The following is a 16,629-nucleotide window of genomic DNA, read 5'->3' as shown; positions in this document are numbered from 1 at the left end:
CACCACCACCACCATCACCACCACCACCATCACCACATGTTCTAGTTCAAATCTCATCACCGTCAATACCAATCTCATCACCACCACCCATCACCACCTCCACCACCACCACCACTTGGCTTGTTATATCACCAGTCAACACCTCACCTACCTATACACACACCAATCTCATCACCACCACCCATCACCACCTCCACTACCACCACCACCACCACTTGGCTTGTTATATCACCAGTCAACACCACCGTATAATAAGCATCTACGCCCCCCCTCCCCCACCTCCCTGTCTTCTCTTTCAACACCAAAATCACCACTTATAATTATCACAACACACATTAAACAGTAGTAGTAGTAGTAGTAGTAGTAGTAATTATAGCATATTACATAACAAATCGTAGAGAAGTCTGACATACTACTACTACTTCTACTGATACCAACACTATTATAAGTATAAGCCAACACTCACCACTTATTCCTCGTCTTCATCTTCACCTCCTCTTCCTCACGTCCTCCTCGTCCAGGGTCCACCGGGCAAATGACGAGGAGAGAGGCTCGGAGGTGTGGCAGATGCTGGAGGCTGTTGTTGTTCATCACGTCTCGAAGCAATGTCCAGCGGGGAAAGGCTTGGAGGTGTGAGAAGAGGCTGGAGGCTGGGGGTTGGTCACGTCTTTACCCAGAGTCCAGCGGGGATAGGGTGACGAGAGGCTGGGACGGCTGACAAGATGCTGTTCATCACGTAACAAGGCTGGGTAGTTAACAAGTTGTGAGGTTGATGGTAGTTAGTTGGTTACTGATAGGGGTGTTTATATGCATTATGGCCTATAGTGACTGAGTGAATGTATATATCAAGGGGTTTACATAGATTATATAGATACGTGGACATACCTTTTGTGTGGTGATATGTGTGAGAGATGAACACACACACACACACACACACACACACACACACACACACACACACACACACACACACACACACACACACACACGGGGACAAATTCACTGTGCAGATTTTTTATATAATTATTACACATCTAAGAAATTAAGTTGAAAATGGTTGTTGTCGTTGTTGTTTACTCTGTACAAGATAAGGGTACATTAATGAACTTACGGCTGTGTGTGTGTGTGTGTGTGTGTGTGTGTGTGTGTGTGTGTGTGTGTGTGTGACGTGGCCCGGGGCGTACTGTGGTAGCAGCCTCGCCGCCGGCCCCCTGCAAAACAGCCCCTCAGCGCACCACCACCTCATCAATGGGCGCGCTGACCCTTCAAAGCACCCCAAACTCACCCAAGAACTCTCCAAACACTCTCCGTGGCTGTGGTTGCTGGGTTGTGGCTGAGCGCGGCTGTGTGGTGGTTGAGTGGCGGGTTGTCGAAGTGTCGCCCCGGGTCTGAACGCTGAGGGGAGGGTGAGGCTGTCTCGCTATGTACAAGTTACCATAGAAAAGCTTATTATGAGGAATCGTTACTGTCTTGGCCGAGGAGAGATGTGCCGCTGGTGACGCTAAAACATCTCGGCAGGAAAATGTAAGAATGAACGATGTGCTGACGCCGCTGATAACCTCACACCATGGAGGTAGGATTGGCGGGCCCGCAAACCCCCTTCCTTGAGGTGAGGCCGACGAACTGTCAAATTTACGGCCAAAAGATGGGGGTGGGTGAGCCTGACTTGAGACCTGACACCTGGCCGTAAAAATGACAGCTTTGGCGGATTCACTTAATTGGGCTGATGTCACCTCCACCAATTCAACCTCCATGGTGACACTGCTCTGAGGGTCGCATTCCTAAACGTCTCGGGCTTCAATTACGACTGTTTTTCAAGGCCACGGAGGAGATTAACCGGGTCTTCACGGGGGTTGTGTTTCCCGTTCAAGGTGCAGAGTTCGTGTTAATAATGTGAGAAAATGAGGGTTAAAGATAGGCTAAATAGGTCTAAAATCAGTGGGTGAGTGACACTGTCTGAGAAAAAGTGAGATAGCTCTAAAGTGAGGGAGGGTAGAGAGTCTGGGGTGGGTGGATTAGAGAGAGGGATTGTTGGCTTACATTTTAGTGTATGGTAGAGTGAGTTAGAGCTAGTTTTAATCTGAGAAAATGATGGTTAAATATAGGGTAATTTTTCATGTCAAGCTATCACCGGGGTCACAAAACAGTCAATGAAAAGCCCAGAGCACCTTCCACGAGAGGCTTTTCGAACAGGCACAGGGAAGATTGACCGGGTTTTCTTGGATGACTTTACCGTTGAAGGCGTATAGGTCGTGTCAAGCTATGACCAGGGTCACAAAACAGTCCATGAAAATCCCAGAGCAACTTCTACTGTAGTCTTTTCCAGCAAGCGATCTGAGGCCCCGAGACGTTTATAAATTCGGGCTTGAGTCTGCCTTCCCTCCCGCTACAGTAACTTGGAGCGCGGGGTCTTATCAGGAGTTATCGGCATCAACATGTACAAAACAAATGATTCTTTTCTAAGACGTAACCACGAAACTCAACAAAGCGCTCCGCTCGCTGCCAGCCTTCCTGACGCCGGGAGGCTGCTCTGGGGGGCGGGGGAGGGAGTGGGCGGGGCATTCTTAAGCGTCTCGGGGGTTCACTATACGTTTCCCAAGACGTTACGAATATGGGTCTTGGGTCACCCCTTCCCGCCCCGCCTCGCCGCGCCCCGTTACCGCCCCGCCGAAGCCACCACGCGGGGCACTGGAGGTCACGAGATACGGGTACAAAACTAACAAAGAATTCAATGCCCCTGGTGATGGCCACGGCGGGGGGAGAGGGGCCGACCACAGGGGAGCCCCCGGGGGTTGTCTGTCTTAGGTGAACAGGTTATATACAGGTATTTACAGGGACCGTGGACAAGGCCGGGGTCACGGAACGCACGCACGCACGCACTCGATTTCTCTCTAAAGTACCTCCTGAAACGGCGCCACCGACTGGTGTTGAGTGGTGATAAAGTGGTGATAAAAGGGTGATGGAGTTGAGATTTGGTGGTGATGGTGGTGGTGGTTTGGAAGAAGAGGAGGAGGAGGAGGAGGAGGAGGAGGAGGAGGAGGGGGGTAAGGATGGTGTTAAAGGGTCAGAGACATGGTGGTGGTGGTGAAAAATGGTGATGAAAAACGGTGATGAGACTGGTAAAACGAAGGGAGGAAGAGGCATAGACTTCACAACTAGTTGACGGGAAATCTCTTCAGTCTTGGCGCGCTGGCTTCGCGTAAGGGGCCGATTGTTATGGCGACTTTCACTGCGACAACTCAAACACACTCTGCGTTCTTACTCCGAATTTAAGTGGAAACAGGACGAAATCTTCAAGTTTTAGTGCATACAAGCAGGCAGGAGTGTCTCTAGAGTGATTTGGTCGAGGATTCAAGGTAACTTATATAAAATAGCACCATGCGTGCACTTTGAAAACGTTGTGTAAAAAATGGCAAATTTGCGTAACTTTAGGTTGAAATCTTTACGTAAAATGAATGATAACTGTAGGATAGTGAAGTCCACAGTTTTACGTATTAGGAAACAAGAAATGTACGTTTAGTTAGTGCCTACATGGCAACTCAGCTCAGTTCCCGCGTCGCCTAACTCGCCTTAGGCACGCAGTCAGCTGGGCACTTCCCCTCTGTAAAGGATTATCGCTGTCCTGCCTCTGTTTACTCTCCAAGTAAAGGACCGAGAGTTAGTCATCGTCTCTGTACCCTTCCCCACAACTGCAAGGATCCAGAGGACGATACAAGAAGACACAGAAGGCAGTGGATCGAGTGGAAGTTCCTCCAGGAGATTGGCGAGATTTGCAAGGTACCTAACCACACTTTAGTTGATTAAATTAAATTGAATCGACAGCAAGCTTGTTCAATTCTATTTATTTTTTATTTTATAAAATGTTCCAGGTTTGGGCCGGCAAGGAGAAGAAGAAGAGGGGGACAAAGATCGGCAGGCTGCCGACACCCACCGCCTCGGCTCTGCACATCACGTGCAATGCCCTGCCCGCCTCCTGCAGGGACATCATCCTCCGCAAGATCCCGGGGTCGAGTATGTGTGCATGGGGAAGGCCAACTCTGACCCGACTGAGCACTCTTTCGGCGCGCCGCACCATGTGCGGCGCCAACTACTGGACGAGCGTGCAGAACTTCATGGTGAGCAACAGGTTGGCCCAGCGCCTGCATTTGCTGAAGCTCGTCGGGTTCTTCCCCGGGGACGTGCAGGCCGACCTGGACCGGGCCAAGGCAGAGGAGAAGGAGGACGACGAGGTGATCTTGGCCCAGCTTGCCAGGGAGCTGGCCGACGACCAGCCGGACCCGCCGACGGACGAGTTGCTCCTCGCCGTGGTCGGCAACTACGCCGGCTACCTGGCCAGGAAGGTCCAGGCCAACTCCTCTGTGGCCGAGTGCTGCAAGCAGGAGCTTGCCCAGCAGGAGGAGATGAAGAATACCGTGGAGCTCGAGAGGGGCGACCCGCCCTCTGTGATGTTCGACGCCCTGGTCGAGCTGGTCGACAGGGGAGAGCTGGAGACGGGCCGGTCCTGAAGCGGCCATCTCCCAATGGCCCACATGGCGTCCTTCAGGATGTCGCTGTGGGACTCCCTGATGCAGGGAGGACAAGAAGGAGCGCAGGTTGAGGTTCCTCTCCTTGCCATGCGCCACAGGGACGGGTTCAGGCACCTCCTGGAGTTCCTGGCGGCCTCAGACCCGACCTTGCAGGGGTACAGGTGCCAGGAGGGGCACAACCTGGCCAACACCATCTTGCCGCACATCAGCAGGTCCCTCTTCAACTGTTTCGGTGCTAATTTCTCCAAGGACGTGACCTCAGAAGCGAGGAAGAACAAGGCCTTGAAGCAGCCGACCGGCAGGAAGAGGAGCAGTATCGAGGAGGGCAGGAAGGAGACGGCGAGGAACAGGGACGTGTACAAGTCCAGGAAACTGACCGGGGCCCACAAGTCATAGGCCAAAAGGCTAAAGTGATTGTTCAGGGACGAGGGCCAGATAGCCGGCAAGACGTGCTGCGGCAATAGTGACATCGGAATTCAACCAAAATAAGTTGTGATTGTATATAGAAAAATGAATATTTTGCTTTTGTTGAGTAAAATTAAGATGTTTCTGCATGCTTTCCTCAAGTATTAAGTTTCTAATGTGAAAATTAAGTGATTTATTAGATGTTAAAAACTTACGTAAAAAATTGCACTAAATAAAAAAAATAAGTAGCTATTTCGGGCAAAAACTTATAAGATATGCTAAATATTGCTATTGATTCTGAAAATATAAGTGATTATCTCTGCATTTGGTGATGTTTGTGCATCTAGCGTAAAATCTGAGGATTTTATAGCCTTTTTAAGTTTTGTTATACTTATATAAAAAACAATTAATCTGGATTTTATTATGGAACGACTTTGAATTTTTTGATACCGCTGCTCATGGAGACTCATATATGCCTAAGGGAGGTGCCTGTTTTAGTTTCAGGTCGCTAGCTGCTTTGGTTTTGAAAATATTTAAATTTTAAATTTTTGAAAATCGGCCCCCTGCGAATCGGCCCCGCGCCCCGTTTCCCGTCAAGAGATTGTGAAGTCTATGGAAGAGGATTACTGAAGTGGTGAGAGAGAGAGAGAGAGAGAGAGAGAGAGAGAGAGAGAGAGAGAGAGAGAGAGAGAGAGAGAGAGAGAGAGAGAGAGAGAGAGAGAGACAAAGAAAAAAAATAAATAAATATAAAAGCAAATAAATAAGTACCATAAAGAAAATACCTAGTTACCCTTGCAATGATGTGTCCCATATGCTTGAACATGAATTGTAGCAGCAGGCGATTGGCGGTTGGCAGGCGGTTGATCAGCTGGCGCATGGCCTCGGCGCGCTCCCCGGGGTAAGGAATGATCGCTACGTCCTCAAAATGTGGCATCATGTCCGATGTCAACACTGGCTCCGGCAACTCCCTGCAGAACGGTCATTTTGATTATTATTATTATTATTATTATTATTGTTATGTCCGACGGCATCACTGGCTCCGGCAACTCCCTGCAGAATGGTCATTTGGATGATTATTATTATTATTATTATTATTATTATTATTATTATTATTATTATTATTATTGTTATGTCCGACGGCATCATTGGCTCCGGCAACTCCCTGCAGAATGGTGATTTGGATTACCAAACCTTATCTAACCTTACCAAACCTAATCTAACCTTACCAAACCTAATCTAACCTTACCAAACCTAATCTAACACTACCTAACCTAATCTAACCTTAGCAAACCTCATCTAACCTTACATAACCTAATCTAACCTTACCTAACCTAATCTAACCTTACCTAACCTAATCTAACCTTACCTAACCTAATCTAACCTTATCTAACCTAATCTAACTTTACCTAACCTAATGTAACCTTACCAAACCTTATCTAACCCTACCAAACCTAATCTAACCTTACCAAACCTAATATAACCCTACCTAACCTAATCTAACCTTACCAAACCTAATCTAACCTTACCTAACCTAATCTAACCTTACCTAACCTAATCTAACCTAATCTAACCTTGCATAACCTAATCTAACCTTACCAAACCTTATCTAACCTTATCTAACCTAATCTAACCTTACCTAACCTAATCCAACCTTACCTAACCTAAAATGACCTTGCAAAACCTTAGCAAACCTAATCTACCCCTGCCTAACTTAATCTAACCTTACCAAACCTTACCTAACCTAACCTAATCTAACCTTACACACACACACACACACACACACACACACACACACACACACACACACACAGAAACGGCAAAAGATAGAGAGAAAAATAGAAGAAAAAAAATCACTCATTTATATTGCAGTTGTTAGCACTGGAGCAATTGAGTGTGTTGGGTGTGATTTTGGATGAATTCGGTGAGTTGGGTATGATTCTGTAGTAATTTGTTTTGTGTTGATGTGATTTCCTAGGAGTCTGGGTCACTTGCATGGGTATATTAGTGAGCCTGGATGCAGTTTGACCCTTCCTCTGCACCTTGAACATGTAAAACACTCGTGAAGGCCTGATTGACGCACTTTTTAAGCTTTGGGAATAGGTTATGTGCGGCAGCCCAGAGTAAAAACAATGACTTGAGTCACTCATTCATTAATTAAGACTAATGAAACGTGTAATAATTCCTGCGATGGTCAAATAGTAGCTAGAAAATAAGGTCAAACACTCACAGTCCAGCGGCGCCCTCAGACCGGGCATGGCGCCGCAGATTACAGGTGTGGCACTGCCCTGGCACTGCGTGGGGCAGCAGTGTGGGGAGCCTGACCACCTCAAGCCCTGCAGGAGGCCATGGAGGGAGCTTTGGGGCGGGCTGAGGTGCCGAGGCGGGCTGACTGTCTTGCTCTTGCTCTTGCTGTACAGGTGACCCGTTGGAGAGTCAGGCCCTCGTATCGGCACAACCTGTAATAAACAAAACAACACAAGCAGTATCCATTACAAATCTTCCAATTCCCTATTTCTTGCACACCACATCTTTGCCAGAAAACTCTTCATGGCTTCTATAACTCTCTCTCTCTCTCTCTCTCTCTCTCTCTCTCTCTCTCTCTCTCTCTCTCTCTCTCTCTCTCTCTCTCTCTGTGTGTGTGTGTGTGTGTGTGTATGTGTGTGTGTGTGTGTGTGTGTGTGTGAGAGACTGACTGACTTTCTTAACGGATGGACTGACTGTCACTGACTGGCTGACTGAATAACTGACTGACTGAATGCACTGATATCCTCAAAAATGCTGTCTTACGAGGGTAGACGTATAACTATTCCTGCGCGTCAGCTCATCTTGGGGGTCAGTGGTCAAGCTGTACTTAGCCAGCTTGTCCCTACATGAAAACTACACACATCAACCTTGACCTCGAATAATATATTATAAACTTGAAGTCAATGCATGGATATGTAAAGGTCATAATAAATTACTTTTTGAACATAATGACATCTGTTTTTACTTTATAACACCTGTAGTAGTATATAGTAGTAGTAGTAGTACGTAGTAGTAGTAGTTGATTTACAGAAAAAACCGCTTTTATTCCTTTTTCTATTTCCCAGAGACATTTCATCTTATGTAGAAAAGGATGAGGAAGCCGTTCATGGCCTGATATCAACGCCACAGGCAAAATTAACGGTGTTTGGGGGTATGGTCCCCTTTGCGAAAAACAAGAAAAGATGAATTTTATCGCTTAGCTTTTAGTATGAACTTTGAAATGGGCACCTACCCCATGCAGAAACGTCCGCCGAATCGAATGGTACTTTCAGAATTGCTTTACGATGAACGCTAATGGAGTTATTGTCATTTTACGATGTATTTCTTTAGGTTATTTATATATAAAAAAATAAAATGAAGTCATTTCCGTATTCCACCTACTCCCATTAGCCCTACGATTACCATCAACCTCATCCCCCTTTGATTATCACCACGTAAACTACTGACCCGACTTATTCCCTATTCGACACCTGACATGACCTATTTTCGAATTCCACCTATCCCCATTAGCCCCCCACACCCATTACTTTTTACCCCCGCCCCTTTAATTATCACCACGCAATTTACTGACCCCATTTACTCACTATTCGACACCGAACATAAACTAATTACGAATTCAACCTACTCCCAATAGCCCCAACCTTACCCTAACCCCCCGCCCCCTCTGATTATCACCACGTAAATTACTGACCCGATTTAATCCCATTTCGACACCTGACATGACATATTTTCGAATTCCACCTATTCCCATTAGCCCCCCCAAATTACTTTTCACCCCCGCCCCCTTTAATTATCACCACGCAATTTATTGACCCCATTTACACCTTATTCGATACCGAACATGACCTAATTACGAATTCCAATTACTCCCATTAGCCATCCCACATTATCATGAACCTCCGGCCTCTCTAATTATCACCACGCAATTTACTGACCCCATTAACCCCCTACTCGACACCCCATATGACCTCTTTCCGAATTCTAAAATCTAGACCTTCTTCCTCTTCTTGAGGCCTTATAACGGAGCTATGCACAGTAACCACTGCATTGCGGAGCAAGTTCTTCTTCCTCTTCTTCTTTTGACCCATCCCACAACACCCAACCTTATGAATTGCTGTTTTCGTACTCTAACCTAACTCGTGAAATCGAGTTAGGTAAAGGTAAGGGAACAGCAATTCATAAGTATGGGTGTTGTGTCGGTGTGTATGGAAAATGTGATATTTCTCGCTTAGTTTTTACTCTGAACTTTGCAAACGCTACCTAATCGATGCTGAAAACTCCGACGAATCGAATGGTACACTCAGAATTGCTTTTAGATAAAAACTAACGGATATATTTGCATATAACTATCAGGAATGTTCGGGGATTTTTTTGATTTACAGAAATAAACCGTTTTTATTCCTTTTTCTATTTCCCAGAGGCATTTCATCTTATGTAGAAAAGGATGAGGAAGCCGTTCATGGCCTGAAAGCAACGCTCAGGGCAAAATTAACGGTGTTTGGGGGTATGGTCCCCTATGGGAAAACAAAAAAAGTTGAGTTTTATCGCTTAGTTTTTAGTGTGCATTTTGAAATGGGCACCTACCCCATGCATAAACGTCCTCCGATTCAAATGGTACTTTTAGAATTGCTTTACGAAGAACGGTAATAAAGTTATTGTTATTTTACGATGTATTTTATTAGGCTATTTATATATAGAAAAATAAATAGAAGCCATTTCCGTATTCCACCTAATCCCATTAGCCCCCCCCCGTTACCATCAACCTCATCCCCCTTTAATTATCACCACGCAAACTACTGACCCGATTTATTCCCTATTCGACACCTCATATGACCTATATCCGAATTTCACCTACTCCCATTAGCCCCCCCCCCATTACTTCTCACCCCCGCCCCCTTTAATTATCACCACGCAAGTTACTGACCCCATTTACTCCCTATTCGACACCGAACAAGACCTAATTACGAATTCCACCTACTCCCAATAGCCTCTAACCCTTACCCTTACCTCCAGCCCCCTCTGATTATCACCACGCAATTTATTGACCCCTTCTACCCAGTATTCGACATCTCACATGACCTTTTTTAGAGTTTCACGTACTCCCATTAGCCCCCCCCATTACCGTTAACCCCCGCCCTCTTTAATTATTACCACGCAATTTACTGACCCCATTTACCAGTTATTCGATACCGAACATGACCTAATTACGAAATACACCTATTCCCATTAGCCCCCTCCCACCATTATCACGAACTCCCGCCCCTTGTAATTATCGCCACGCAATTTACTGACCCCATTAACCCCCTACTCGACACCCCATATAACCTATCTCCAAATTCTAGCATCTATATCTTTTTTCTCTTCTAAAGGCCTTATAACGGAGCTATTCACGGTAACCACTGTATCGCGGAGGAAGGTCTTCCTCCTCTTCTTCTTTTGACCCATCACACAACACCCAATCTTATGAATTGCTGTTTTCTTACACTAACCTAACTCGAGTAAGGAAACAGCAATTCATAAGTTATGGTGTTGTGTCGAAATATACGGAAAATGTGATATTTCTCGCTTAGTATTTACTCTGAACTTTGCAAAGGGTACCTAATCGATGCAGAAAACTCCAACGAATCGAATGGTACACTCAGAATTGCTCTAAGATAAAAACTAACGGATATATTTGCATAAAAGTATAAAGAATGTTCGGTTTATAGAAAAAAACCCGCTTTTATTCCTTTTTCTATTTCCCAGAGGCATCTCATCTTATGTAGAAAATGATGAGGAACCCGTTCATGGCCTGAAAGCAGCGCCCCAGGCAAAATTAACGGTGTTTGGGGGTATGGTCCCATTTGCGAAAAACAAGAAAAGATGAATTTTATCGCTTAGTTTTTAGTATGAACTTTGAAATGGGCACCTACACCATGCATAAACGTTCGCCGATTTAAATGGTACTTTTAGAATTGCTTTACGAAGAACGGTAATGGAGTTATTGTCATTTTACGATGTATTTTATTAGGCTATTTTTATATAAAAAAATAAAATTATGCCATTTCCGTATTCCACCTACTCCAATTAACCCCCCCGTTACCATCAACCTCATCCCCCTTTAATTATCACCACGCAAATTACTGTCCCGATTTATTCCCTATTCGACACCTCAGATGACCTATTTCCGAATTTCACCTACTCCCATTTGCCCCCCCACCCATTACTTTTCACCCTCGCCCCATTTAATTATCACCACGCAATTTACTGACCCCATTTACTCCCTATTCAACACCAAACATGACCTAATTACGAATTCCACCTACTCCCAATACCCCCCCCCTTACCCTAGCCCCCTCCCCCCTCTGATTATCACCACGCAATTTGCTGACCCCTTTTACCCAGTATTCGACACCTCACATGACCTTTTTTCGAGTTTCACCTACTCCCAATAGCCCCCCCCCCATTACCGTTAACCCGGGCCCTCTTTAATTATTACCCCGCAATTTACTGACCCCATTTACCCCTTATTTGATACCGAACATGACCTAATTACGAATTCCACCTTCTCCCATTTCCCCCCTCCCCCATTATCATGAACTCCCGCCCCCTCTAATTATCGCCACGCAATTTACTGACCCCATTAACCCCCTACTCGACACCCCATATAACCTATTTCCAAATTCTAGCATCTAGATCTTTTTTCTCTTCTAGAGGCCTTATAACGGAGCTATGCACAGTAACCACTGCATTGCGGAGAAAGTTCTTCTTCCTCTTCTTCTTTTGACCCATCCCACAACATCTAATCTTATGAATTGCTGTTTTCTTACTCTAACCTAACTCGTGAAATCAAGATAGGTTAGACTAATGGAACAGCAATTCATAAGTATGGGTGTTAGTCGACGTGTATGGAAAATGTGATATTTCTCGCTTAGTTTTTAATCTGAACTTTGCAAAGGGTACCTAATCGATGCAGAAAACTCCGACGAATCGAATGGTACACACAGAATTGCTCTAAGATAAAAACTAACGGGTATATTTAAATACCACTATCAGGAATGTTCGAGGATTTTTTTTGATTTACAGAAAAAAAACGTTTTTTTTCCTTTTTCTATTTCCCAGAGGCATTTCACCTTATGTAGAAAAGGATGACGAAGCAGTTCATGGCCTGATATTAAACGCCCCAGGCAAAATTAACGGTGTTTGGGGGTATGGTCCCCTTTTGCGAAAAACAAGAAAAGATGAATTTTATCGCTTAGTTTTTAGTATGAAATTTGAAATGGGCACCTACCCCATGCAGAAACGTCCGTCGAATCGAATGGTACTTTCAGAATTGCTTTACGATGAACGCTAATGGAGTTATTGTTATTTTACGATGTATTTTATTAGGCTGTTTTTATATAAAAAAATAAAATGAAGCCATTTCCGTATTCCACCTACTCCCATTAGCACTCCCTCCCCCATTACCATCAACCTCATCACCCCCTTAATTATCACCACGTAAATTACTGACGAGATTTAATCCGTATTCGACACCTGACATGACCTATTTTCGAGCTCCACCTATTCCCATTAGCCCCCCCAATTACTTTTCACCCCTTGCCCCCTTTAATTATCACCACGCAATTTACTGACTACATTTACTCACTATTCGACACCGAACTTGACCTAATTACGAATTCCACCGACGCTCAATAGCACCCCCTCCTTACCCTAACCTCCCGCCCTTTCTGATTATCACCACGCAATTTACTGACCCCATTTAACCAGTATTCGACACCTCACATGACCTATTTTCGAGTTTCACTTACACCCATTAGTCCCCCTCCAATTAACGTTAACCCCCGCCCCATTTAATTAACACCACGCAATTTACTGACCCCATTTACCCTTTTTCGATTCCGAACATGACCTAACTACGAATTCCAATTACTCCCATTAACCCCCGCCACATTATAATGAAACTCCGCCCCCTCTAATTATCACCACGCAATTTACTGACCCCATTAACCCCCTACTCGACACCCCATATGACCTATCTCCGAATTCTAAAATCTAGACCTTCTTCCTCTTCTTGAGTCCTTATAACGGAGTTATGCACAGTAACCACTGCATTGCGGAGCAAGGTCTTCTTCCTCTTCTTCTTTTGACCCATCCAACAACACCCAATCTTATGAATTGCTCTTTTCTTACTCTAGTTTAATGCGTAAAATCGAGTTAGGTTAGCCTAATGGAACAGCAATTCATAAGTATGGGTGTTGTGTCGACGTGTATGGAAAATATGATATTTCTCGCTTAGTTTTTACTCTGAACTTTGCAAAGCGTACCTAATCGATGCAGAAAACTCCGACGAATCGAATGGAATCAGAATTGCTCTAAGATAAAAACTAACGGGTATATTTGCATATAACTATCAGGAATATTCGGGGATTTTTTTGATTTACAAAAAAAGACCGCTTTTATTCCTTTTTTCTATTTCCCAGAGGCATTTCATCTCATGTAGAAAAAAATGAGGAAGCCGTTCATGGCCTGAAATCAACGCCCCAGGCAAAATTAGCGGTGTTTGGGGGTATGGTCCCCTTTGCGAAAAACAAGAAAAGATGACTTTTATCGCTTAGTTTTTAGTATGAACCTTGAATTGGGTACCTACCCCATGCAGAAACGTCCGCCGAATCGAATGTTACTTTCAGAATGGCTTTACGATGAACGCTAATGAGGTTATTGTTATTTTACGATGTATTTTGTTAGGATATTTTTATTTAAAAAAAAAATTAGGCCATTTCCGTATTCCACCGACTCCCATAACCCCCCCCTCAATTACCATCAACCTCATCCCACCTTAATTATCACCACGCAAATTACTGACCCGATTTATTCCCTATTCGACACCTGAGATGACCTATTCTCGAATTACACCTATTTCCATTAGCCCCCCCCATTACTTTTCATCTCCACCCCTTTTAATTATCACCACGCAATTTACTGACCCCATTTACTCCCTATTCGACACCGAACATGAACTAATTACGAATTCCACCTACTCCCAATAGCCCCCTCCCCTTATCTTAACCCCCGCCCCTCTGATCATCACCCCACATTTTACTGACCCCATTTACCCAGTATTCGACACCTCACATGACCTATTTTTGAGTTTTACTTACTCCCATTAGCACCCCCCAATTACCGTTAACCCCCGCCCCCTTTAATTATCACCACTCAATTTACTGACCCCATTTACCCTTTATTCGATACCGAGCATGACCTAATTACTATTTCCAAGTACTCCCATTAGCCTCTTCCACATTATCATGAACCCCCGCCCTATCTCATTATCACCACGCAATTTACTGACCCCATTAACCCTCTACTCGACACCCCATATGACCTATTTCCGAATTGTAGCATCTAGATATTCTTTCTCTTCTTGAGGCCTTATAACGGAGCTATGCACGGTAACCACTGCATCGCGGAGCAAGGTCTTCTTCCTCTTCTTCTTTTGACCCATCACACAACACCCAATCTTATGAATTAATGTTTTCTTACTCCTACGTATCTCGTGAAATCGAGTTAGGTTAGGCTAATGGAACAGCAATCCATAAGTATGGGTGTTGTGTCGACGTGTATGGAAAATGTGATATTTTTCGCTCAGTTTTTACTCTGAACTTTGCAAAGCGTACGTAATCGATGCTGAATATCCGACGAATCGAATGCTGCACTCAGAATTGCCTTAAGATAAAAACTAACGGATATATTTGCATATAACTATCAGGAATGTTCGGGTATTTTTTTGTTTTACAGAAAAAAACTGTTTTTATTTCTTATTCTATTTCCCAGAGGCATTTCATCTTATGAAGAAAAGGATGAGGAAGCCGTTCTTGGCCTGAAATCAACGCCCCAGGCAACATTAACGGTGTTTGGGGGTATGGAGCCCTCTGCGAAAAACAAGAAAAGATAATTTTTATCGCATACTTTTTAGTATGAACTTTGAAATGACCACCCACCCCATGCAAAAACGTCCGCCAAATCAAATGGTTCTTTTAGAATTGCCTTCCGATGAACACTAATAGAGCTATTGTCATCTTACTATGTATATTACTAGGCTATTTTTATATAAAAAAAATAAAATGAAGTCATCTCCGTATTCAATCTACTCCCATTACCCCCCCCCCCCCCCCCTTACCATCAACATCATCCCCCTTTATTTAACACCACGTAAATTACTGACCCGATTTAATCCCTACTCGACACCTGACATGACCTATTTTCGATCTCCACGTATTCCCTTTAGTCACCAAATTACCTTTCATTCCCACCCCCTTTAATCATCACCACGCAATTTACTGACCCCATTTAATCCCTATTCGACACCGAACATGACATAATTACGAATTCCACCTACTCCAAATAGCCCCCTCCCCCCTTACCCTAACCCTCCGCCCCCTCTGATTATCAACATGCAATTTACTGACCCCATTTAACCAGTATTCGACACCTCACATGACCTATTTTCGAGTTTTACCTACTCCCATTAGCCCCCCCCCCCATTACCGTTAACCCCCGCCCCCTTTGAATGTCATCATGCAATTTACTGACCTAATTTACCCCTTATTCGATACCGAACATGACCTAATTACGAATTCCACCTACTCCTATTAGCCCCCCCCACATTATCATGAACCCCCGCCCCCTCTAATTATCACAACGCAATTTACTGACCCCATTTACCCCTTATTCGATACCGAACATGACCTAATTACGAATTCCACCTACTCACATTAGCCCCCCCCCACATTATCATGAACCCCCATCCCCTCTAATTATCACCACGCAATTTACTGACCCCATTAACCCCCTACTCGACACCCCATATGACCTATTTCCGAATTCTAGCATCTAGATCTTCTTCCTCCTCTTGAGTCCTTATAACGGAGCTATGCACGGTAACCACTGCATCGCGGAACAAGGTCTTCTTCCTCTTCTTCTTTTGACCCATCAAACAACACCCAATCTTATGAATTGCTGTTTTCTTACTCTAACCTAGCTCGTGAAATCGAGTTAGGTTAGGCTAATGGAACAGAAATTCATAAGTATGGGTGTTGTGTCGACGTGTATGGAAAATGTGATATTTCTCGCTTAGTTTTTAATCTGAACTTTGCAAAGGGTACCTAATCGATGCAGAAAACTCCGACGAATCGAATGGTACACTCAGAATTGCTCTAAGATAAAAACTAACGGATATATTTGCATATAACTATCAGGAATGTTCGGGGATTTTTTTGATTTACAGAAAAAACCGCTTTTATTCCTTTTTCTATTTCCCAGAGGCATTTCATCTTATGTAGAAAAGGATGAGGAAGCCGTTCATGGCCTGAAATCAACAACCCAGGCAAAATTAACGGTGTTTGGGGGTATGGTCCCCTATGCGAAAAACAAGAAAAGATGAATTTTATCACTTAGTTTTTAGTATGAACTTTGAAATGGCACCTACCCCATGCAGAAACGTCCGCCGAATCGAACGGTACTTTCAGAATTGCTTTACGATGAACGCTAATGGAGTTATTGTCATTTTACGATGTATTTTATTAGGCTATTTTTATATTAAAAAATAAAACGAAGTCATTTCCGTATTCCACCTACTCCCATTAGCCCCCCCCCATTACCATCAACCTCATCCCCCTTTAATTATCACCACGTA

General features: G+C 44.3%; 1 protein-coding gene across 12 annotated transcripts in view; it reads right to left on the bottom strand.

Annotated features, from left to right (window-relative positions):
- Positions 1–16,629, bottom strand: part of LOC126991052 (uncharacterized) — a 79,652-nt gene that overhangs the window by 4,977 nt on the left and 58,046 nt on the right. For 6 of the 12 annotated variants that reach the window (XM_050849748.1, XM_050849747.1, XM_050849743.1 and 3 more), the window contains 2 exons: positions 1,286–1,395; positions 467–667 (listed from right to left, as the gene is read on the bottom strand). The exons of 3 other annotated variants lie outside the window; for them this stretch is intronic. In XM_050849748.1, the coding sequence (XP_050705705.1) occupies positions 467–667; positions 1,286–1,395 (311 nt within the window). Of the gene's footprint in view, positions 1–466; positions 726–1,285; positions 1,396–5,870; positions 5,900–16,629 lie in introns of those variants that run through there. 3 more of the 12 variants (XR_007745075.1, XR_007745072.1, XR_007745071.1) reach the window with 2 other exon arrangements.

The sequence above is a fragment of the Eriocheir sinensis genome, unplaced genomic scaffold (assembly GCF_024679095.1).
Source record: "Eriocheir sinensis breed Jianghai 21 unplaced genomic scaffold, ASM2467909v1 Scaffold232, whole genome shotgun sequence".
NCBI classification, from domain to species: Eukaryota; Metazoa; Arthropoda; class Malacostraca; order Decapoda; family Varunidae; genus Eriocheir; species Eriocheir sinensis.
The sequence above is the reverse complement of the archived record's forward strand: the minus strand, read 5'-3'. Positions and strand labels throughout refer to the sequence as shown.